The sequence below is a fragment of the Nothobranchius furzeri genome, chromosome 16, assembly GCF_043380555.1.
Source record: "Nothobranchius furzeri strain GRZ-AD chromosome 16, NfurGRZ-RIMD1, whole genome shotgun sequence".
Taxonomy (NCBI): Eukaryota; Metazoa; Chordata; class Actinopteri; order Cyprinodontiformes; family Nothobranchiidae; genus Nothobranchius; species Nothobranchius furzeri.
In genome coordinates, this window is record NC_091756.1 from 25,908,417 (window position 1) to 25,932,829 (window position 24,413).

At 45.6% G+C, this 24,413-nt stretch overlaps 3 protein-coding genes across 9 annotated transcripts in view; 2 read left to right on the plus strand and 1 right to left on the minus strand.

The window, feature by feature from the left end:
* Positions 1 to 2,191, plus strand: part of LOC107388258 (arf-GAP with dual PH domain-containing protein 1) — a 42,370-nt gene extending 40,179 nt beyond the window's left edge. For all 4 annotated transcript variants that reach the window (XM_054749006.2, XM_054749007.2, XM_054749005.2 and 1 more), the window contains 3 exons: positions 857 to 928; positions 1,004 to 1,232; positions 1,338 to 2,191. In XM_054749006.2, the coding sequence (XP_054604981.1) occupies positions 857 to 928; positions 1,004 to 1,232; positions 1,338 to 1,366 (330 nt within the window). In that variant the 3' untranslated portion in view covers positions 1,367 to 2,191. The remainder of the gene's footprint in view (positions 1 to 856; positions 929 to 1,003; positions 1,233 to 1,337) is intronic.
* A 3,564-nt stretch (positions 2,192 to 5,755) lies between these two features.
* On the minus strand, positions 5,756 to 7,941 carry LOC107388257 (SRY-box transcription factor 8a). Of its 3 annotated transcripts, none has more exons than XR_011516843.1 (4): positions 7,538 to 7,941; positions 7,023 to 7,234; positions 6,186 to 6,947; positions 5,756 to 6,041 (listed from the first exon to the last, which is right to left on the minus strand). XR_011516843.1 is itself a non-coding variant. In XM_054749011.1 (4 exons), the coding sequence occupies exons 1-4, from the start codon at positions 7,939 to 7,941 to the stop codon at positions 6,010 to 6,012; spliced, it is 1,206 nt and encodes a 401-aa protein (XP_054604986.1). In that variant the 3' UTR covers positions 5,756 to 6,009. The 3 variants fall into 3 exon arrangements, 2 of the variants coding, with proteins under 2 accessions (XP_054604986.1, XP_015819190.1); XM_054749011.1 differs by having other exon boundaries at positions 6,390 to 6,947; XM_015963704.2 differs by having other exon boundaries at positions 5,756 to 6,947.
* On the plus strand, positions 7,912 to 23,590 carry lmf1 (lipase maturation factor 1). Of its 2 annotated transcripts, none has more exons than XM_054749010.2 (11): positions 7,912 to 8,045; positions 11,687 to 11,996; positions 13,277 to 13,287; positions 14,801 to 14,949; positions 16,266 to 16,331; positions 17,577 to 17,744; positions 19,621 to 19,801; positions 20,854 to 21,007; positions 21,186 to 21,369; positions 21,493 to 21,605; positions 23,335 to 23,590. In XM_054749010.2, the coding sequence occupies exons 2-11, from the start codon at positions 11,746 to 11,748 to the stop codon at positions 23,519 to 23,521; spliced, it is 1,464 nt and encodes a 487-aa protein (XP_054604985.1). In that variant the 5' UTR covers positions 7,912 to 8,045; positions 11,687 to 11,745; the 3' UTR covers positions 23,522 to 23,590. The 2 variants fall into 2 exon arrangements, with proteins under 2 accessions (XP_054604985.1, XP_054604984.1); XM_054749009.2 differs by lacking the exon at positions 7,912 to 8,045 and adding an exon at positions 9,381 to 9,722.
* The last annotated feature ends 823 nt before the right edge of the window (positions 23,591 to 24,413 follow it).

The following is a 24,413-nucleotide window of genomic DNA, read 5'->3' on the forward strand; positions in this document are numbered from 1 at the left end:
CTAGTCAGGATGCCTCCTGGATGCTTCCCTGGTGAGGTTTTCCGGGCACGTCCAACCGGGAGGAGGTCTAAAGGTAGACCCAGGACACGTTGGAGGGACTATGTCTCTCACCTGGCCAGGGAACGCCTTGGGATTTTCCCGGAGGAGCTGGCCCAAGTGGCTGAGGAGAGGGAAGTCTGGGCCTCTCGCCTTAGGCTACTGCCCCCCCATGACCCGACTCCAGATAAGCGGATGAAAATGGATGGATGGATAAAACGATCCACACTGTTGGACAGAATATGATTACTTACAAGTCCAGTAACAACAACTCTAGGTCACCATCAGTCCATGAGTTTGTAGCCTCCTTTAGCTCCCGTAAACTAGTGTAGGCTGCGCTGATGTTCACTCAGGTTTTAGCTCTCTGCTTCGCCTCCAAAGACGTTACTTACTTACTTTTACTTCAAGGCTTCCATGATGCCAAAAGAAAAAGTGAACTTTGTTTTCTTTTTCTTGTGCTTTTTACTGACGATTGATGAACCGAACATGCTAACCACTAGCATTACAGCTAACAGCCGTAAAGCAGGTAAAGAGCGCCCCCTAGGACATCTACCTGCTCCACAAAACTATGTAGAGTGGTTTTCAGCTGAAGGCTGCAGAGTGGTGGCAAAAATGAAACTGGTCATGTTTTTTACCCAACAATCACTGAGATCATAGTTAAAGCTCTAGCTTAAAGTTCAGAAAATGTTCTACTGTTACGTTAAAAGGCATGGTAAAGAATAATTTGATGTCCTCGAGTAGGTCTTTTGATCTAGGACTACGTTGAAAATGTGTGTTTCAAAATGTGCTAACAAGCTCCCGTAAATCTTCTTTATGACAGCACACAGAGGGTTTCAAGAAGCGGTGGTTTACTATGGACGACAGGCGACTCATGTACTTCAAAGACCCGCTGGTAAGAACAGCCCTGTGATTTGTTGGATCTGTAGTTTGTTCATGAGACTCGTCCACATCTTTCTCCCTCTCTCAGGATGCCTACGCCCGAGGTGAGGTGTTCATCGGTAGCAAGGAGAACAGCTACACGGTCCTAGCGGGTCTGCCGCCTTCCACACAGGGTTACCACTGGAACCACGGCATCACCATCGTCACACCAGACAGGAAGTTTCTCTTTGCCTGCGAAACCGAAGCCGAGCAACGGGATTGGATAGCCGCTTTCCAGAGAGTCATCAATCGACCGATGAGGCCGCAGGAGTATGCAGGTTGTTCTTGGGAAGATGGATATGTGCTTGCTGTTTTTTAGGTTCTTCCGTCCAGATTTCTTTTTACACTTTGTGACACCTGATTTGATTTGTGTCTCCCTACAGTGGAGGCCCATTTTAAACACAAGCCCTGAAGCTGGCAGCAAGTCAGGACTCAACAGAGTTGACTCGGTCTCACTGAGATCAGTGCTTGCACCTTGAGACCAGAGACCTTAGCGGGAGGCTGTGGGTTGCGTTTGGAGTCAGGAATGGGCTGAGATTAAAAAAAAAATGATAATGAAGACACGGAAGAAGAGTGATGCACAAACTCTTGGGTTGAAGGGAAAATGATGCCATCACCCCACGGACCTCGTGTAAACCCAAGACCCTCGTCCTCACCTCAGCCGTGCGGAGCCCTCGTCTGCATCCCTAGATTTTGTCTTGTGAATGGTTCATCCTGCCTGTAATCTAATGTAATTATGTAAGCTAGAGTCATTTCACTGGTTGCTTAACAAAGACAAAGCTTTGGTCATTTATTGAATGTAGTCTGAATGACAGTGGTGGCTTTGGGATGTTTTCATCGAGGACTTTGAGGTGGAACCTCTGGCTTTGAAACCCTGATAAACCTGAATCTACAAAGTGCAGTTAACAACAAAAACGTGTAGAAAACTCGTGCACAAACGCTCAGTGAACACCACCGCTGCTAACACAGCTGACACAGCAGGGGGGTCCTTAAAACTTCAGTCTGACTGCTGTACTCTCATTCATTTGTACTGTTTAACATACCAAGTCACTGTAGACATAATTATTGCTGCTTTCTGGACTTAAAGGTGTCAGGATTGTAATTTATATAACACTTTTCTGAGTGACCATGTTCTCTTTTTGTATCTTGTTTTAAAGACATTTTGTGTTGATTCTTGCGTCATGGTGAGAGTTTGTTCCATCATTAAAAGTCCTCATGCCGTGTGGCAGAGTCCAGATGTTCCCGGTGTTCATTCATTGTGATCCTCTTTGGGATGAGTCTCCATCATTTCTGTGGAGGAAGTTTAACCCACAGCAGCGTAGGCCCAGACCATCACACTACCACCACCATGTCTGACTGTTGCTATGTTTTTTTTTTTAAAACGCTGTGTTAGTTTTACTCCTGATGGGCCGGGACACACACCTACTAGGAGGTTCCACTCATGGCTCATCAGTCCACAGATTATTTCCCAAAAGTCATCAAGATGATCTCTGGTAAATGTGAGAAAGGTCACAGGTTTCTTCTTTGGTCAGCAGATTGTTTAGCTCTGGCATTCCTTCGATATGCACCACACACACCACACACCACACACACACACACACACACACACACACACACACACACACACACACACACCTACGACCTTAACATGGCCCAGCTGAGTCTTGTAGTTCTTTAAATGTGGTTCTAGATTTTTTTTCTTTTTGGACAGAAAATCTGTATTCGTGGTGAAAATGACAAACTTCTTGTTACCTGCTGCTTGATCTCTGGATGTGTTTGTTTGTTCAGTGAGACATTTTTCAGATAAAGACTGTGTTTGGGTCAAATCTTACCCCAAGTCTTACTGTGAGCAGGTCTGACTGCTGTAAACTCTCCATGACGGCCCATAGCACGCGCACCACACACACACACCATTAACTCAGCAACATAATCCTATCTCTGTGTGTATTCTCCATGACTTTTGGAAAATCAGTGTCTGCATTACATCATCATAAATGAGGTGTCGTGTTTTCTTGCTCTAGCTGGTGTGGCCCATATTTCTTTAATTGGTTTTAAAAGTCCATCATTATTCTTGACTAATGGCAGGATTTTGTGTTGCTTTATTAGCTAATGACTCTTCAAATGTAAAGCTTCTTTAATCTCAATTAATCTGAGATTTTCTTTCATAAAAAACAAAACTACACACATAATCTGAGCAGCTGCAGCTTCGACTTGAGACTGGAAGCAGCAAGGCTACAGATGCTCCTTTCCTTACTCGTTCCACGACTTTGTGATACTAATATTACTAAGAATACTTCAGCTGACTTTTTAAAAATGTAAAAACAAGACCTGAACAAAAAATCCGGGAAACAGACGCTGTTCAATACTTCAGCATCACGTGTGAGTTTTCCTTTGAAACAGCAGGTGGCGGTCATCGACCTCTAATGGATGTAAACGGGTTTATGTTGAGTAATAAGGAAGGTGTGTGTGTGTGTGTGTGTGTGTGTGTGTGTGTGTGTGTGTGTGTGTGTGTGTGTGTGTGTGTGTGTGAGTGATGAAGGACCGCTGGCGTAAACGTGTCACCTGATGATCTCGCCATCCTGACGCCCCACCTTCCACATTAGGATTGTATCGTTATATCAATGTTTCCTCTGTCTGGCCACGTTGTTGTCGTTGGCAACTGGGTTGTCATGCAGGAACAGGGAACCAGTGAGCAGTAGTTGCCAGGTGGAACCAGACAGGAAGTGTTTAATAAGGGCGGAGCCTGGACTAAGCAGCTACTGTGTTCATCTGCATGATAAAACAGTCACTGAAAAGTGGCAAACCTCTGTCATCGGTGTAGTAGGATGGAGAAAGGGTTTGTTCTTTAGACTATTTAGCCTAGTGGTTCCCAGTCGTTTCAGCTTTAGAGCTACAAAATAAAAGCCTCAGGTCGTTGTGACCCTGAGTATGGTCTTTTTGAAATACAGTAAATCCTCTAATACAGGCCTGTATTCAATTAACGGCCGGGTCTCATATTTTGGCCGGTGTCGGAGTCGGCGGAGGCAAATAATGGCCGGTTTCTTATTGTGGCTGGGTGGACTGTGGTAAAAAGCAAGTACGGGGTGTGGTTCTGTCATCGTCTCACTTTTGATTTGCCAGTGATAGACTGCGAGGGTAACTTTAGCAATAGGGGTTGTATGAACTAGTCGACTTCATTATAGTGACTTTTTATGCCTGTCGTTGACTAGTCGCTGTCACGTGATAATGACCGGCAAGATGCAGCCCTCGGAAAAGACAGCAGCCTGCTGTCAGCAGGTGACAAGCTCCTGCGCTCGGGGGGGGGGGGGGGGGGGGGGGGGCAACGCGCTGTGCCAGGGCGTCGGTACTGACACGCGATCGTTCATGTCGGTTCATTTCCTTTAATGTTTTCTGTCTTTTATTTGTGCCTGATGCGTTTCGCTGTGGAGCGGGGCACATCACCTTGTCCTCCGGTGACGCACTGATCACTGATGCGGCCACCAGGCAGGGAGCACTCCGCTGTTTTTGCGGTCGGTAGATCTGCGTCCTGAGCACGGCCACAGTAACATTATCAAATCAGGTGTCGCCACCTCAAAAACTAATTTAACACGCGATCGTTCATGTCGGTTCATTTCCTTTAATGTTTTCTGTCTTTTATTTGCACCTGATGTGTTTCGCTGTGGAGCGGGGCGCATCACCTTGTCCTCCGGTGACGCACCGATCACTGATGCGGCCGGCAAGCAGCGAGCGCTCTGCTGTTTTTGCGGTCGGTAGATCTTTTAGAACTGCAGCTCAAAGGTAACTCATAAGGTGAATATATATGAACCCAGGTAGCAGTTTCTCTTTAGGATTGAGAGGAGATGCAGGAAGATAATAAACAGGCAGGACAGTAAAATAGTCAAATAAAAACAAGTTAGTTTTTGTACCTGGTGGTTGCAACAAACAGACACCATTGAAGGTAATCAGAAGTGAGGAACAGAAAATGAAATAATTATTTTAGTGTTTAGAGCAGCAGGAACTCCGAGAGGCTGCAGGCGCATCGGTGAGTTTGCGGCTGCTGCGCAGGGGGAGGGGGGAGAGGGCTGAAGCAGAAACTACCGTTGTTAAAAGAAATGTGTTTAACTTGGAAAATGTGGGCGCAATTTTAATTGTCAAAAACTCCAGCGAACCATTAGTTCATTTTGCTCAAATAGAAATAGAGGCCTGCCTCTAATTCTGGCCCTCCTTCCAATAAAGGCCTGGAGCTTGAGTCAAATACAGGCCCGGGCCTGTATTAGAGGATTTACGCTATACAAACATTGCTGATAAGCTTACCAGGGAACAGACCACCTAACACGTCTGTCCAGTGATTTTTGGCAGTTATCTTGACGACATAGTCAAAAGATGTATTAGACCTATTTTAAAAACAGAACGGGTTGACAAAAACTTTATAATAATATATCAAAATAGCACCTCTAGAGAATAATCTAAGGCTTTTTGCACACTTAGACACTTAAAATGTGCAACACACTGTATTAAGGGATAAAAACGTGGATTTTTCGTGATGTCTCCTTTAAGAAGATGTTGCCGATATTTAAAATACTATGTGGTGAGATCTTGACCTGAGGGGAACCTTGTGTAAAGAAGAAACAGCAATCTAAAAAGTGTTGGTATTGTGTTACTCGTTACCATTTTCCTGTCATTGATAGGGTTCTGAACAGCCTCTGTTCAGAGAAACAGAGATTGCAATCCAATGGGGCTAACAAGCTGCCATTTTGAAAAGTTTCCAATCTACAGATTACATATCAGGTTCAGAATGACTTAATACATTTTTACACTGCCATCAATTGGAAATGATTTTTTATTAAGCATAATTATTACCTACAGCAGATTCTGGTTCACTGGGGTCAGGTTCTACAGGTTTTTGATATTTCTGCTGAAATAATAGTGTGACGTAAAACGGGTGTGCAGGGTCCAACCCTGGTTCTCCAGGGCCCCTATCCAGCTGCTTTCCTGCGCTGATACACCCGATTAGCAGCTTTAGCAGGAGCCCGTAGATCACCTACTAAAATCAGCTGTGTTCACTCGGAGAAACCTCTAAAACATGCTGCCCTCGAGGAACAGGGTCACTGTGAAAAAATAAAACAAAATCAGGTCAAACGTGAATAAGAGCACTGAAGAAAACCTGACTGAGGTTAATACGGTTCAGGAAAGAAGAGTTAAGCACTTTTCATTGATTCAAAATGTCTTCTTCCAAATTAGATATAAGCTACCAAATGTCCAAGGTGTAACAGTCCAGCCAGAGTGACCAGATGCTTGTCCCACTCAAGGCCTGGTGAGTGTTGTGTGCAGCTGCTCCCAGGCCAGGGGAGGGCTGGGTGGAGGAGGTGCCAAGGCCAGGCCATTGATAAGTGGTGAGGTGTAGGACCTGCGGGAGGAGTGAAAGTACGGGTGTTGGTATAAGCCAGCAGGATAACCTGAAAACACGCTGTAGAAGCTGGAGCTCTGGGGTTCAGCATAGTCTGGTTGGTTAGTAGGAGACGTGGAGGAGGACGAGGTGGAGGGAGGGCAGATGGCTGGGCTCAGGGGGGTGTAGTTAGGTGGGTGAGACGGAGGAGGAGAGGTAGAAGAGCTGTGGCCCGGGCTCATCTGCTCTGTTTTAATTTGAGGTTTTAAGCTGTTCTCGTGCATCTCTTGGTTGGAGGAAGGAGAAATGGCTGTGGAAGTCCCGTTACGGGTTCTGTCTGGGTGGCAGCTTTGTGTGATGAAAGGTCCGGACAGGTTGCTGGTTTCCATCGGGGTTAGAAGGGTAGTGACATGGCTGTTTGGAGGCAGGTACTGGTCCAACTCGTGGACATCAAAGCCATCCATGGTGCCGATGACATCAGAGCTTAACTCAGAGATGTCCACGTTGCTGAAGTCAATGTTCTGGCGGGATGGAAGTGGAGCAGGAACGCTGCTTCTCTGGAGTTTAGCTCCTGGGTGGAGGTCGGTTTTAGGGGTAGTGGGAGGTGTGGGAGGACCATGAGGTTGACCTACAAATCAGGAAGGCGTCTGATTATAATACTGAAACATAAAAGGTTTAACTTTCAGATGAAATGTGACATCACCTGGCCTGTCTGGGTGTGTGGCTGGGCCAGGTTCCATCTTATAAAAGGCCTGCTGCTGCTGCACCAGTCCAGGTCCTGGGTCCCCCTCACCTGGTTTACAGCTCTTGCGTCTCCGAGGTTGGTACTTGTAGTCTGGGTAGTTTTTCTTGTGCTGTGTTCTCAGTCTCTCAGCCTCCTCAACGAAGGGACGCCTCTCTGATTCAGAGAGAAGCCTGAAAGGAGGGGGGGTAGGAATGCTATTCACAAATGGTGCAACTTAAATGCTTCACACCTGATTGAAATGTAAAACGTTTTTCATATTTAACCATAAAAAAGAAAAAATATTTCTTGAATTCAGTCCCAATATATCTCAATTTCAGGTAATGATATTTGGTCATAATTCATGTAGAATGAGTCTATTTCTGTGGTATCAGAGAAAAAGGTGCAAGCGATTCAATTCATTTTCTGAAACTATCCCACTAATGCTTTCTGTATGTCTAAACCTGTGGGTTCGGTTGTGGAGTGGGAATGCTCACCGCCACAGTTTGCCCAGTGTCTTGCTCAGCTCAGCGTTGTGCAGGTGAGGGTACTGGTCCGCCAGCTTCCGCCGCGCCGCCTGCGCCCACACCATGAATGCATTCATCGGCCGCTTCACGTGAGGTCTGCTCTTCAGACCCCTCGCCCCCTGACCCGGAACAGGCACCAGAGACCAGTCATACCCTTTTAGCACCTGCGACACCGCGTCTCTGATGCAGGCTGGGAACCGCTCGTCCTCAGGGGTGCTGTGAGCTCTGGGCGTAATCCCATGCAGGCACGAGGCTGCCTCCTCCAGTGCGTGAGCCCCATTAGGAGAGGTTGGATGATCCGAGTCCAAACCGTGCTGGGACACGGAAGTGTCGCAAACCTCTGGTCTGCGAACAGTGTTGTTTTCCTCTGTCATGTTTGGCTGAGACGATTTTCTGGCGCAAAAACTCCAAGAACTCTACAAGTGCGTAAAGGCGCAAAGTTCTGCACAAATCCTCAAGAGATGTGAAATCCTTTTAGGTGAGTTCTTGTTTTTGACTGACATTACTTTTCACAAGCTCCTCCAGATCCTGACGGACTGACGCACCGCGTTAATAGCTCCACACTTTTTAAAACTCTCCACCCCCGTTGTCCAGTTGGCTCCTGTTCCTCCTCACTTAACCAAAAGGAGCAGGAGGAGTCAGATGAGACAAAGTCCGTCCTTAAGACTTCAAGTTCACGAGGGTCAAGATTATATATATATAAAATATATATATATATATATATATATATATATATAAACATAACCCTAACCTTAAATGGAACAATAAAGGTGCCTGTTACAAAAGGAAATCCTTATTCTTTGACAATTGGTTTAGGAATTGCATATTTTATGAAGATCAATCAGCTCTTTAATAAGGAAGGAAATTTATTTACTTATCAAGAATTTCTTTTTCATTATAAAACTCCTGTAACCCCTAAAGAATTTGCAATTGTTTTCTACGCTGTTCCATCTGGTGTTATCATGCTTTTCAAACGTTGTACCACCCCACCAGCTAACATGACCACTTTGCCTGATCCAAGTGACACAATTATAGGGAAACTTTGTTTTCTATTGAGATTACGACCAAATAAGCAGATTCGCTCCCTTTTTCTAGCTGATTGTGTTTCTGTACCACATGTTCACCCTAAATGGAATTCACTTGTTCAGAACGTGTCGTGGGAAAAAGTATGGACTCTTCCTAACAGATACTTGCTTACAAACCAAGTCAGAGAAGTCACATTCAAACTCCTTCATCGCTATTATCCTGTTAAAACATTCCTGAGGAGATTCATTAAAGACTATGATGTATCCTGTACTTTCTGCAAGGAGCACCCAGAAACTATCAACCACTTGTTCTGGACTTGTGAACACACTCGGAAACTATGATAGGCAAGGCTTCTGTAGATTTATATTGGACCATATTCATGAGACATTTGTATTACATTTTCACAATGTTCTGTTTGGATTTCTAGACGACCAGAGAGATTTTGAAAATGAACTGTTCCTATCTAATCTTATCATATTGCTGACCAAGTTTTACATCCATAAATGTAAAGTTTTAAAACAAGACCTTCCTTTTGTGTCTTGAAAAAAGAACTCGAGCTTTATTTGAAAACGATCTCCACCTCGAACAATAACAAAGCCATTAAGACACTAAGTCTCTGCTCAAAATTTCAGATTTTTCCATAGTTCATACTCAGTTGCATTTCTCGTATTGTTTCCTGTTTTGATCATCATTCTCATATGTTTCATAATTTGCATACAGTATCCCCTGGCGTTGAATCTGTTGGTATGTTTTTGTTGTGTTTGTACTGTTTCCATGTACTTCATATTGGACATTCAGTCATTTATGTATCTTGATTGTATTGTTAATGACTCGAATTAAAAACAACAACCACACGATCACTGTCCCTTGAAAATGACGTTTGAACAAACATGTCACGTCACGTGACCGTGCATGAGTTCCGCGAACATGGCGACCATCGGTGGAAGCCCGGAGAGCACTGTGAGGAAAAGACGTGTGGACAGCAGGAGGACAGAGACGGACCATGTTCCTAGCAGCGCCGATAATGGAGCAGGAGACAACAGAGACACGGACAAAGAGACGCAGCTACATCCGGGGACTTTCTGGCTCACCCGTGTTGTTCTGCTGCGCTCCGTCGCCTTTATTTACAGTGAGGACTCACCTTTTGTGTTAGTCCAGCCTCCTTACACCAGGCAACGTCGTAAAAGGCGTAATCTCGTCTAAAACGCGGCTGCTTTGATTCTAACTGTCTATGAACATAATAACACACAGATGTGTTAATTCTTTAGGTCATATCCATTTAGAATGAGTTTGTTCAGTCTATTTTGTAACGTTTACGCATGTATTTTATAGCATTAGTGTTATTTTTCTCATTTCTCTCAGGGTTGCTGGTCAGAAAGCAGTGAGAAAATGGCAAGCCGTTTTGTCACATAATCAAACCAAACATCCGTCATCAATTGAATGTCAACCATAAAAAATTTATCAGTCAAATATATTAGTATCAGTGTAGATACTGACCGATGTTAGTCATTTTTAACATATTAGTGTCAGTCAGATAAATAGAACTGAGCTGATCTAAAGGTTTATTGGAGATACCGTAAATCCTCTAATACAGGCCGTTATTCAATTAAAGGCCGGGACTCCAATTTTGGCCGGTGTCGGAGTCGGCGGAGGTGAATAATGGCCGGTCTCTTATTGTGGCCGGGTGGAATGTGGTAACAAGCAAGTACGGGGGGCGGTTGTGTCATCGTCTCACTTTTGATTTGCCAGTGATAGACCGCGAGGGTAACTTTAACCATGCGGAGACGAAGAGGAGGCGAAAATTTGATATCAAGTTCAAAGAGAACATGCGCTGCAGAACACTGGGAAGCAATAGGGGTTGTATGAACTAGTCGACTTCACTATAGTGACTTTTTATGCCTGTCATCGACTAGTCGCTGTCACGTGATAATGACCGGCAAGATGCAGCCCTCGGAAAAGACAGCAGCCTGCTGTCAGCAGGTGACAAGCTCCTGCGCTCGGGGGGGTAACGCGCTCAGCCAGAGCGTCGGTAATGACACGGGATCGTTCATGTCGGTTCATTTCCTTTAATGTTTTCTGTCTTTTATTTGCACCTGATGTGTTTCGCTGCTGTGGAGCGGGGCACATCACCTTGTCCTCCGGTGATGCACCGATCACTGATGCGGCCGCCAAGCAGCAAGCACTCCGCTGTTTTTGCGGTCGGTAGATCTGCGTCCTGAGCACGGCCACAGTAACAATCAGGTGTCGCCACCTCAAAAACTAATTTAACACGCGATCGTTCATGTCAGTTCATTTCCTTTAATGTTTTCTGTCTTTTATTTGCATCTGATGTGTTTCGCTGCTGTGGAGCGGGGCACATCACCTTGTCCTCCGACGCACCGATCACTGATGCGGCCGCCAAGCAGGGAGCACTCCGCTGTTTTGGGGGTCGGTTGATCTTTTAGAACTGCAGTTCAAAGGTAACTCATAAGGTGAATATATATGAACCCAGGTAGCAGTTTCTCTTTAGGATTGAGAGGAGATGCAGGAAGATAATAAACAGGCAGGACAGGAAAAGTAGTCAAATAAAAACAAGTTAGTTTTTGTACCTGCTGGTTGCAACAAACAGACACCATTGAAGGTAATCAGAAGTGAGGAACAGAAAATGAAATAATTATTTTAATGTTTAGAGCAGCAGGAACTCTGAGAGGCTGCAGGCGCATCAGTGAGTTTGCGGCCGCTGCGCAGGGGGAGGGGGGAGAGGGCTGAAGCAGGAACTACCGTTGTTAAAAGAAATGTGTTTAACTTTGAAAATGTGGGCGCTATTTTAATTGTCAAAAACTCCAGCGAACCATTAGTTCATTTTGCTCAAATAGAAATAGAGGCCTGCCTCTAATTCTGGCCCTCCTTCCAATAAAGGCCTGGAGCTTGATGAGCTTGAGTCAAATACAGGCCCGGCCCTGTATTAGAGGATTTACAGTATTTTATATTTACACAATTCACTTATTGGCGACCAGTGTTGCTGTTGTACAGTAAAGAGGAGTTTTAAAGGATACAGAAAAATATATTTCTAAATATGTTTACACATGAATCTCCCTTTGTCTCTGGTTCTAGTTGTGGCCTTCAGCGTGGCCTACAATCAGAACAAGCAGCTGATCGGAGACAATGGCCTCATGCCCTGTAAGAATTACCTAAACAGTGTCAAGCGCTATGTGGGAGGAAAGATCGGACTGGAGGCCTTGGCCTACACACCCTCCATCCTGTGGTTCCTGGACTGGAGTAGCATGGACGCCAACCTAGATGGCATGGCCCTGGTGGGGATGGCCCTGTCAGGGTTTGTCCTGGTGACGGGAATGGCTAATATGGTGATCATGGTCACACTGTGGGTCCTTTATCACTCCCTGGTCAACGTGGGACAGCTGTGGTGAGTTTATGCACACTTGGAAAACTGAATACTTTTCTGTCACTTTTAGCAAACAAGAGTAAATTTTTATCCAACGTCTGCCTGTCTTAATTATCGTTAATTTAATTTTCATTTTGTTTGACAAACAGTCCAACAATGGGCTTATTTGTACTAAATACACTGACAAATATTGTATTGGTATCAATTGTTAATAAACAACAATTACACCTGTATTAGTTATTTTGCCATATTCCACTTTGTAAGCAGGCCTTTATTTAGTCATTTCTTCCAAATGATAGAAAATACTCTTGTGTCATATTCTTCACATCCAAAAATACACATTTTTATGTGTATTTTCAGTTTTGACCACAACGCAGCATTAATTTGTCCAAATATCAATGTGTAGAAAAACTATAGAGAAACCGTAGATTACATCCTATTGGATCCTATCGAGGCTTATTTTCCATCACAAAGGTTGCTTCAGTTGAAATCCATCATGGAGTGCGTCTACATGCAGCCAGTAACCCTTTTAAAACCTGAATATTCACAATAACCCGGTTCCGCAGGTCCATGTAAACACCGCCAAAAACCCGGATATGCTCATAACCCCAGGGTTACTACACCTGGGGTAACCCTTCTCTAACCCGAATGTTTGGTCGTGTAAACGCATATCAGGATATCCCCATCAAAGCGTGTGTTCTGCTCATGCTGTTCACAAGGAATCTTGGTCTTTTGAGTAGCGAGACGTCTTGTATGCGCCAGAACACCAGAAGTAAACAACAAGTTCGGAGCAACATGGCGAGTCGCGGCACAGCACCACACTTTTGGAGTGACGAGGAAACCTGTCTTCATCGGTCTGGTGAAAAGTATGAACATTATGTCTTTTGTTGACGGCCGAAAGTACAGAGACAGCGAAATATGACGCATATTGTGTCTTGACGTAGTCCATACGTCCTGACGCTACCCCAACGTCCACATTTAAATCGGGTTATGCAAGTTAGGGGTAAATCTTTCTATTTATGCTTGTAAACGGGTTATTCTGATCAACTCAGAAACCCGAATACCGACCTTAAGCCGATCATAACCTGGATATTGGCTGCATGTAAACGTAGTCATGGAGGCATGTTTGTGTACAAAAACATGTAATGTGATTTTTTGTTAATGAATGAAAAACTGTCAGATTTAATCCAGGCATGAATTTAACTATAAGTAGGAATACAAATGTATATCTAATTTAAAGTTATAATCTGTAATCCATCATTAACTAATTTTAATTTTCCGATCTCTTGGTTTCTCTGTAGGTACTCGTTTGGTAAGTGATCTTCAGACTAATTCCACCACAGCTTCCTTTGTTTCTCCTCCAGAAGACGATTCGGATTAGAAGCCAGTGAGGCAGGTTTATACAAATCATCAAACGTTGTTTTGAACCCAAACACAACACAGATCATGCAGATCAGCACCGAGATCAGAACAAACTGAGGAATAAATTGGCTCATTGCAGATTTCAATCAATCAATCAAAGCTTTATTTATAAAGCGCCTTCCACGAGCGACCCTGTCGGGAAGCCCAAGGCGCTGAACACGGTACATGAGATGTGAAACATGATGAATAAATCGAAAATAAAAGCAATTCAAATAGTGCAAAAAAGGTAAAACATTAAAGTAGAAGACAAATGGGTAAAACAAGGGATAGAGAGACCAATGAAAACAGGGAAATAAAATCAACATACAAGAGGGCCAAATTCAAACATGTTCAGGGAACGCCAAGCGGAGGAGGTGGGTTTTTAGGCGACTCTTGAAGACTGGCAGAGATGGGGACAGCCTAACTGAGGGTGGCAACTGGTTCCAGAGTGACGGTGCTAGGACTGAGAAAGCCCGGTCCCCGCGAGTACGACACCTAGGTCAGGGGTGTCAAACTCATTTTAGCTCAGGGGCCACATTGAGGGAAATCTAGTCCCAAGTGGGCCGGACCGGTAAATTAAAAAAAATAAAACTTCAGATTGTTTCCTTTTTTTTTAATACAATCAATATAAAACAAGCCTGGAGCCTGAGGACAGTGTATCCAAAATAGTACAAGTACAACACCTGAAGTGTACTTGAAAAAAAAATAAAATAAAAAAATCAATAAACTAAAAAAACATTCCTTAGTGATTCAAAGAGCTTACAGATCACATGGCTAGATCAGTTTCATGCAGCACTTAAAGTATATTTGACTCATTTTACTTTACATCTTTTAGCTTTCACCAGCACATCAATATCAGAAGTCACATCCTGAGTGGTGGCCAACTTCAGGATGTGACTCAAGTTCTTGTGTGAGCCTTGAGCGCAGCTTTGTTTTATTTATACTCATTACAGAGAAAACTTGCTCACAAAGATAAGTTTATTTTCACTCTACATTGTAAAGTATGAAAATAAAGTTTACACAACCATCTCGCGGGCCGGATTTAACCCGCTTGCGGGCCGGATCCAGCCCGCGGGCCGCATGTTTGACACCCCTAACCTAGAACGAGGGACAGCGAGCAGGCATTGGTCAGAGGAGCGCAGAGCGCGTGATGGGGAATGTCTGTCCAGGAGAGTGGCTAGATAGGGGGACCACCACCCTGGAAGAAATTGTAAACAAAGACGAGGATTTTAAAGTGTGAACGAGCTAGGTGCTAATGTCACAATGATGGTGCAGAGTGTAAACAGTTGGCATGTAATACATGTTTCTTATATTTATGTGGTATTTCTACCTCTCTCTTAGTTAGAGTAAACTCGGCTAACTCGAATAAAGCCTCATCCCTCTCTTTGCTCATGTAAGCTCAGATGTTGTTGTTATGTGTGCAGGCTGGGAGAGCCAGCTGCTGGAGACGGGCTTCCTGGCCATTTTCTTGTGTCCAGTCTGGACTCTGTCCCAGGTGCCTCGCAGCTGCCCCCCCTCCCTTATCTGCATCTGGACCTTCAGGTGGCTCATTGTTCGCATCATGCTGGGAGCTGTGAGTACAGCAGACACACTGAGGGGGGGGGGGGGGGGGGGGGGGGGGGGGGGGCTGACTGCAGGCCGCCTAAACCAGAAACCAACCATACTGATTATAACTAAATGTGTCAGGCCTGTTGTAGTTTAGTTCTGTTTTAGTTTGTCACAGTTTTTGTAAAATCAACTCAGCGGGCGTTAAATGATTCTGATCTTCTAGCCTTTGAGGTTTGAACGTCTGCAGGGACGGCCTTTAAAACGCTGAAACCCTTGGTAACACGCGGCTCTCTGTGATGGGAGAGGTTTTTAGACATTTATGGAATTCAGACTTGGGGAACTGAGTCTGTCGCTTAATTTTTCTGTTACATTCCTGATAAACAGCTCAGTGTTGAACAGCATTTACTGTGAAATCGTTACAGAGAGAACAGAATGTTCTTCCAGGCTGTCGCCGGTGTGCTGAGGTTTTCTGGCGGAGTTTGGTTGGTTTATCTTGACCATGTACAACAAAAGTCCATAAATGCCCTGAACCCCACATATGTTCTTCTAAAATTTAAAAACAAAACAAGATGTGGGTTTCAACTACGTCCTTGGCGCACCTTTGAGATGTGTTAGCTTGTAAACGTTGGTAATTAAAAAGACTAAATCAGACGTCTCATATATGACATCACAGGAGAATGTCTTCCCTTAGTGTAGCTGCTACGTAGCACGTGGCCAGATTTATGCTGGTTTTCTTCACATTTAACGCTCCTTCTGTTGTGAAGCTCGATCTTCGCCGACCTTCTCTGTGTCTGTTTCGATGACGTCTGTTTGGTGACATAAACATTTGTAGTCGTACACGTATTTTCACACAAAACCTAAAATAACTGTTGCCGCCTGCAGAAAATAAGCAATGTCACGGCATCAAGGTTTGTCTTTAAAATTCACGGACGTCAGACGTTGCATGATACGTAACTTTTATCGGCTCAGACTCCCTGTCATTGATGGGGACTCATGGTTTGGATGGGCGTGACTTCGGCTCCCTGTCATCATCACACACTGGCGACACTACATCTTCACATTTGACCCGTCCCCGTGGGGAGCTGCAGCTGTGGCTGCGCTCAGGAACTATTTGGTGGTTTTAATCCCTCCAATCCAACCCCTTAAAGCTGAGTGTCAAGCATTGTTGAGGTCTTTGGGATGACCTGACCGGAGAACAGAATACTGCCAAGCTAAATATGGAAGACTTCCATTAGCCTCTGAGAGCTAACAGATTTCACACTTTAGTTAAGAAAGGCTGCTGCTTGTTGGATAAGCATCAGCCTCTAGATTCAGACTCCAGCTGGTTTCTTTCTGTTTCAGGGTCTCATTAAGATCAGAGGAGACAAGTGCTGGAGAGACCTCACCTGTATGGACTACCACTACGAGGTGTGTGTGTGTGTGTGTTATCCTGTGGTATAAGGCAGTTTATTGAGTTTTTTTATTTATGTTTTTTATTTATGATTTAATGTTTTTACCATAAAAGCCCCACAAATCAGTTTTAAAAGCCTAATGCTGTTCTGTGGTCCAAACTCAAACATTGCTTATGAGATTTAGAATAGAAGCAAACAGGTCATTTACCCAGAAGAAGCTTCAGCTGCTCTGTTTGGACCGATAGTTTTGTGTATCTAACAGAAGCTGCAGAGTTTTAACGTAGATTTAGTTTGGGTTAACATTAAAGATGCGTCTTTCTTCTCCCACAGCTGACATGTAGTTAATCAGTTAAGTCCAGCTGACAGATCAGGTTACAGTGTGGCGCTTGTTCCTTGCTGGGTCAGGTTGGTTGACCTGGTCCATCGTCTGCAGCTTGTGTGTGAGTCACACACATGAACGGCAGGAGCCAGCGGCGCCAGTCGGACACACTGCTCCCTTTCAGCCTGCGGAGGGACTGCAGGTCTCCTCCTGGCCGGACTCTCGGGGGAGCGCGTGGGCCCGCTGCAGGACAGTCGCTACTCTGTTCCCCCTGCTGTCGTAGCTCCTCGGGCTTCAGACCAGCGTCGAGCTGTTAGGACTGCTCTGCTGAACTACTTGTTGAAAATCCCACGGTTCCTTCTGTTCCATTAACACAAAGAGCACACTGATTAGTTTTCTGGATGACTTGTCCTCCCCCCCACCCCCCACCCATTTAATTTCTCACTCCACCTATATCTGCTATATTTGTTTTTCCCCACCAAACCTAACTCTGTGTATGTGTTCAGTTTACACACACAGTGTTTTTTGTGTGGAGGAAAGGTTGCCTTCATTTAAATAAGGTTCCATCTTTATTTAGTCTGACGGTGTGGCACCACAAATTACTCTCCAGCCCCGCCGGGAGACAAGCGCCGAGGTAAAGCAGACGAACCCTCCAGCCTGGGCTGAGCTGAGGTGGAATATTAAAAGTGTAGCCTTTAATTATTAGTATTATTATTCCATCTTAGGTTAATTGGTTTGCTTCTTTGAAAGTCTGAACATGCTAGAAAAGTTCTGGAGTTATGCAAACGTGTGAAAAAGTGATGAAAATGTTCAGAAGTAGGTGTTGTAAAATGTCTCAACAGCGCCACCTGTTGTTACAGTCCCTCCATCTTCCCCCTACAAAATCATCCCTTTGGGGGATGGCCGACTCCAAGTTCACCCCTGTCCTTGTCGTCTGTCCAGACCCAGCCAGTGCCCAACCCAGTGTCCTACTACATGCATCGCTTCCCCTGGTGGTTCCATCGCTTCGAGACGTTGTCCAATCACTTCATCGAGCTCATCGCCCCCTTCTTCACCTTCCTGGGTCGGCGTATGTGCATGGTGAACGGAGCCATTCAGATTCTGTTTCAGGTAAGCGCTGCAGATGAACTCAAACATATTACTCTAGATGTATCTTTAATTCAGAACAGCCATTAAAGATGAATTATAAAATGTAATAAGTTCATTTTTTACCACTAATTCTTATGAAAACGCACCAAAAATATAAGGAACTGAAAACATGTCAACCAGAAAACGAGTCCTGCCGGGTCTCCATCCTGATCTGCGAGGGGTTGTGCGTTTGGAACACAAAGATGAAAATGAAATGACCAACCTACAGAGGTCTTCATGCAAAGTCACCCAGAAAATGACCTGAAAAACCGATGCAGCAGGATAGGTCCAATGTCTGGTTCTAAAGGTTTGGTCAGAGGCATCCACACCAGCATCCCATTGGAGGTGGAGGAGCAGACACGTCCCTGCTGGTGGGTGAAGGACTGGTGTCCCTGTCCGACTGTTTCCTGAGCCCCCTTCAGACAGGCCATGAAAAACGGAAATGTTCCGGAATCTGTCCGTAAGACCTTTCTGTCTGAATACAAACATCCGGATAACGTGTTCCGGAATTTATCCGGACGAAGCCCCTAGTAACAGGTCCGGACTTGTTACGGACAGGCTGGCTTCTTCAGACTGGTGAGGTAAAGTTCCGGACAAGGGGGAGGGGGAGGAGGAGGGGACCGGGGGACGCTGTGCGCACCTAGATAGCCCGCTGCTGTAGCATGCGGCGAACCACGGCAGCTCGCCTCCTACGGTACCGCCTAGACGCGCGACGGAGCGCTTCACACCGCTTCAATGATTCCTTTAACCATTGAGCTTCACCATCCAGGTCTCTTATGCGTCTTCGTGTGCGCAGAATTCTGCTTAAGAGCCTCGTGATTTTTATCTTAAGAGGCGCTATAGAAATGATATTTTCTTCTTCTTCTTCTTCATGACATGAGTCCGATTCTCTCTCCCCCCACCACCCCCCGCCGCCGTCAGACATCTGGAACTTTTCCCTGCTGTGTGAACGCAGCCGAAAGGACAAGTTCCGGTACAAAAGTGGTGTGTCTGAAAACACAGTTCCGGTTAAAAACCAGATTGAATTGTCCACAAATGTTCCAGAATGTCTGTCTGAAAAGGGCTCTGGAGTCTCTGCTCTGGAGACACATCACATCAAACCTACTGAGAGGCAGCAAAGACCAAGGAGGAGCAAAATCTCTTTTGCATTGTTGCCTTTAATGGGCCATTCCCTTCTGTACCAGGTTGGCCCTGCCCGGATAGCTCCAGTCGGCCCCAGCCTGGCCCGGTTGATTCCACACATCCTTGCTTAGGTATGCAAGGAATGCAGTCAGAGACATTTTCAGCTTCTAGGTAATCAGCATGATAATGAATGATAATGAATTGAGCATGCCTTAAGCCCATGTGGGCTGATTCTACCCACCAATCAGAGGCGTGCTCTAATGGAAGGTGTGAATTTGCTGACTGACAGTCAGCAGTGGGTGTGTTGGCCCTGGTCGGCCTGAAGCAGATCACCTCAGAAAGAGGGCCGAAAAACAGTCTTGTTGCACCCTGAAAAATGACACGCCACCAAGATATGTAAGCAAGCTATGCTATCCGGGCCGGGCCGACCAGGTACAGATGGAAGTGGCCCATAACTGACTCGATACGATACTCTGATTTCATTCTTTAGTTGTTTTCCCCTCAGGCTGTCCAAGCTGTTAAAATCCCCCTAAAGAACATCTAAATGTAAAATATTGCTGCTTGATATTTCATGAGAAAACTCCAGAAGACGTGCAGATGAGAGCTGGTGTTATCATGATGTTGTTAGCTCACGTTCATCAGTGCTGCGGAGCTTTTCTGAAGCTTCAACCAGATAAACGTTGGAGAAAAATGAAACCGCTGTTATGGATGATGTAGGCTTCCTCTCTGTCTGCAGGTGGTCTTAATAATCAGTGGAAACCTCAGCTTTCTCAACTGGCTCACCATTGTTCCCAGCTTGGCCTGCTTTGACGATGCATCGCTGGGCTTCTTGTTCAGCCGCGGCTCTGGAGCTCAGCAATCTGTGTTGGAGTTGCAGAAGGAGAAATCGGCCGGGCGCACGCCCAAACCCACCAAAGGTGTTCAGGTTCCTGAAGTTACACTCTGTTGTGGGACGGACACGAGCCGCAGGATGCAGTTACACTAAAACACCTGCGTTAGTGAAAGTGAATGGATGTGGTGGTGATGGAGGGACAGGGAAGTAAAAGTGATTCGCTGTTAGACGGCCGAGGAGCTTGGAAAAGTGACTCTTTCACAGAATCTAAAAGTGTAAACCCTGAGCGTGAACTTCTCCAGCTGGTCTCGTTTGTTTTTACTGTAGGAGCTGAAAACGTGTCATACCATCGGTTAGAGGGTGTTTTAATGGGTAGAACAGACACACACAGGCTGACGAAGTGGGAAAGTCATGACTCAGATGATGTCTTTAACATGGGTGGGGTAAGCAGGCAGGGGTCTGAAGCAACTGTGGAGCCCTCTGCCTCGGGACTGGTGGTCGGTGGCGGCGGCGGCGGCGGCTGGGGCACTCCTTGGGTAGTGGCCAGGTAGTGGTGGGGGTTGCCACCCTCCCTCCCAGGGCGCCCTGGTTTGGTGTCTTGGCTGCTGCTGTGGATCTGCTGCCGTCGAGGCAGATGGCTCCCTTGATGGCGTGTCTTTCATTACCTGTCCAATCTGAGCTCAGCCTAGTGTTTACTGTGGTCTTTTAGTGTGTGTGTGTGTGTGTGTGTGTGTGTGTGTGTGTGTGTGTGTGTGTGTGTGTGTGTGTGTGTGTGTGTGTGTGTATTGGGGGTGAAACTGTCATAATTGTTTTAAGTGTGGGAAAGGGAGGGAATGTGGGTTATATGGGTCGTTTTAATCTGTTAAGCACTTTGTGTTGCTTCCTGTGCATGAAAAGTGCTTTATAAATAAAGTTTGATTGATTGATTAATTGAACGGGCGGAAATGCTTCCGCTGAGAAACGCTAATGTGATCATCACAGACATCCATGGTGCTACTAATGACTGACATGCTGCTGGGCTTCAGTTTTCCTTTGGGGGATTCAGCGTCATTCCCAGGAACCTCTCACTGAGTTGGATTATTAGTAAAAACAAAAGGTCAGCTACTGAGATGTTAACTCATTCTTTGTGTGTGTTAGGTACGTTGATTCGTCGGGTGGTGAACGTTTCTTTGGCTGTTCTCATTGGCTACCTGAGCATCCCCGTGGTGATGAACCTGTTCAGCTCTAGACAGGTGATGAACACCTCCTTTGACCCGTTGCGCATCGTCAACACCTACGGAGCTTTTGGCAGGTAACATGAGAACTTTGGTTTGAGTAACTTTGGGATATCTGCAGATCTGTTCTATGAAAGAAAAAAGGCTACACTGGTACAGGATTGATGCTTTATTAGTCTTTATTAGTATCGGGGATGAAAGGTGTTCTAATAAATAAAACCTCCCCAGACATTTCTCGTTTTGTCCTCTGAGCAGCATCACTAAGGAGCGGACCGAGGTGATTTTCCAGGGAACTCTGAGCCCGGATCCCAAGGACCCTGGGGCAGTTTGGGAGGAGTACCAGTTCAGGTGTAAACCAGGAGAGGTTTCCAGACGACCATGCCTCATCTCACCGTACCACTACAGGCTGGACTGGCTCATGTGGTTTGCTGCCTTCCAGGTTCGAGCAGATTTAACCCAACAGCTTGTTTATCACTAATGTTTTTGTTTTTCTGTTCACATCTTTTCTGCATTTGTTTGCTTTCTGTAGCTCTAATAGTTCCTAAACTCTGTGTTCATTCAGACGTACGAGCAGAGCGAGTGGGTGATCCATATAGCAGGACGACTCCTATCCAACGACAGCACCGTGCTCTCACTGCTGGATCATAACCCCTTCCAGGGCAGAGACCCCCCCAAGTAAAGAGGGATCTCTTAACCACACCTTCATGTTTAGCTGCCCCCCTGGTCTGGATTTCTGTCCCACAGCTGCCTCTGGTGGAGGATTAGTGTAACAGCTACAGCTCTGGGGTTTTATATCGTTTTGATGTCGGAAGACTGAAAGACAGTTTTAGTGAAGAGAAAGATGTTTGTTTACCAGTTTAAAGACTAAAATAGAAATGTGGAAAAATAATTTTCTAACTAATAGACTTAAATTACTACAAGATAAGGTCATAATCATAGCCTGTGTCAGTTGGGTTGTGGGTAGTGATGCACCGATATGACATTTTTGGGCCGATACCGATATTAAGATCACTGTTTTGGTCGATAACAGATATTTGCCGGTACCGATATAATCACATTAAGGCTTCTAAAATCAGCAGATTTTGTATAGAATGAAAATTATGAAAGCTGGATTTACGTTATTATGTACACACAACACACACATTTACAGTTCTGAGATGATTTCACTGTGGCATGACTAAACAAATACACGTCACACCCCCCCCCCCCCCCCCCCCCCCGAAACAGGCAAATGGAGGCGAGATGGAAAAAATATCGTTTGTTAATGTCGGCCCAGTTTTTATCGAACCGATACCGATATGTTTAAAAAATGACTAACATCGGCCAGTACCGATACTGATGCCGATATATTACCCATTCCTAGTTGTGGGGAGCTGGTCATCAGGTGAGAGGCAGAGGACACCCTGAACACGTCTCCAGTCTGTTCGATTGGCCCCAGAAGAAACTCACTGTTACTAAATATTATATAAAGTAACATATATAAAGAGTAAAAACCAGTTGGTCTGACCTGACTGGGATGTAAAGTAATAAGGAACAGAATAGAGTTCTACAACCCCCAAAGGCACTTTACCACACAAGTCATTTCCGATTCACACACACTGGTGGTGATATAGCCACAGCTGCCCTTGGGCGATGCTGCTGGACACAGGTGCCACCAACCTCTCTGACCACCAGCAGACCCGGAGGGGGAGGTGTTTTGCCCATGGACACAATGACTGTGACTGAAGCTTGGTTTATGCTTGACGCGTCCGCGAGGTCCGCACGGCCCCTCCACCGCGCCTCCACACGGCCCAAACTTTCTGCACCGCGCACCTAGGAAATTTTCTAACCATGCGGACAGTCGGACGCGGAAAAACATGGCGGACCGGCAAGAACTAGTATGGCAGAGGTTTGTAAATACAGACATTTGTATGATTCAGCTCTCAGAGATCACCGTGATCAACATGTTGTTAATAATTCTTGGAGAGAAATAGCTCGCACTGTCGGAAAAGACGAGGACGCTGTTAAAAATGCTGGAATGCCATGTTGTAAACAGTAATTTTTACTTCTACTATGGTGTAGAGTTGGATGCATGCCGTAGAGCTCCATGCTGCCCCCTACAGTTTGGGAGAATATTGGCTCACCGCAGAGACAAGCTGCATGAACCATAAACGCTGCAAGTTGTGAAGCGCGTTCCATCCGCGAGCCGCATCACCAAGCGGAAAGTGAATGCGTCAAGCATAAACCAAGTTTCAGTGGGATGCAAATCTGCAATTCTCTGGTTACTTAACTGTTCCACCACTATTGCCCATCACTTTAACTTTATTCTAAAAGGATATGTATTTTTTCTTGAGAGGCCCTAATACGTAATTGTAGCAGTATCATTATTTTCCTTCTCTTCACCCCAGCTTTTCTTTTTCCTCAGGTGGGTTCGAGGAGAACATTTCATATACAAGTTCAGCCAGCCGGGCAGTGCCAGTGCAGCGCAGGGCCAGTGGTGGCTGAGGAAACGCATCGGAGTTTACTTCCCTGCTGTGGACCTAGAAGGGCTCAGGGGCTACTTTCAGTCCAGAAACTGGCCCCACCCACATATACCGACAAACCGGGACTAAAACCAAACATAAACCCTGTGAGCCAATGTTTTCATAAAGAACTCTTCAATAAACTCATCTCTGACCATGCCTCTGCGGTGCAGTCCAGATTTGTTTCCATGCATCAGCGCTCATGTGAGCTTTTGTAGCAGCTTACATTCATGCTCTTATTTTGATGGGCCGCAATGCAACACTCCTGTTTATTTTGTCTGAAGAGGAGAATTGAAGGCTCCATCCATTCATCCATCCATCCATCCATCCATTTTCAGCCACTTATCTGGAGTCGGGTCACGGGGGCAGCAGCCTAAGCCGAGGCACCTAGGCTTCCCTCTCCCCAGCTACTTGGGCCATCTCCTACGGGGAAATGTTCCCTGGCCATCCGAGAGATATAGTCCCTCCAGTGTGTCCTGGGTCTTCCTTTGGGTTTCCTCTCAGTTGGACGTGCCCAGAAAACCTCACAAGAGAGGCATCCAGGAGGCATCCTTACCAGATGCCCAAGCCACCTCAACTGGCTCCTCTCGATGTGGAGGAGCAGCGGGTCTACTCCGAGCCCCTCCCGGATGACCGAGCTTCTCACACTATCTCTAAAGCCGGGCGTACACTGTGCGACTTTTTCACTCGTAGCGTTCCGCTTCAGCTCAAACTGTACGACTTCCTCGCAGAGCAGATCTCACGAGTCATGCGCTCACACTGCACGACCCAGTTCTCGGATGCGACCTGACTGCTCACATTGTACGTCTGGTAGCAACACGTCGGCCCTAAAAATATGCTAAAAATAGCAGTTTTTACTCAACACGTCAAACTTTTTGTCTTGTTTTGCCTGTTGTCCTTCGGGAGTGCTGCAGGAGGACACACAGGGATTTATGGGGGTTGGATGAGTTAAACGAAATAAAAAAAGTAAATCTGTGTTTAG

Coding starts and splice junctions, on each gene's coding strand:
- LOC107388257 (XM_015963704.2), bottom strand. CDS start 7,941: ATGACAGAGGAAAACAACACTGTTCGCAGACCAGAGGTTTGCGACACT. Junction 7,235..7,537: donor ACACTGGGCAAACTGTGGCG/GTGAGCATTCCC, acceptor CCCTCCTTTCAG/GCTTCTCTCTGAATCAGAGA. Junction 6,948..7,022: donor CACACACCCAGACAGGCCAG/GTGATGTCACAT, acceptor CCTGATTTGTAG/GTCAACCTCATGGTCCTCCC.
- lmf1 (XM_054749009.2), top strand. CDS start 9,506: ATGAGTTCCGCGAACATGGCGACCATCGGTGGAAGCCCGGAGAGCACT. Junction 16,332..17,576: donor GTATGGACTACCACTACGAG/GTGTGTGTGTGT, acceptor TCGTCTGTCCAG/ACCCAGCCAGTGCCCAACCC. Junction 21,370..21,492: donor TGTGGTTTGCTGCCTTCCAG/GTTCGAGCAGAT, acceptor GTGTTCATTCAG/ACGTACGAGCAGAGCGAGTG.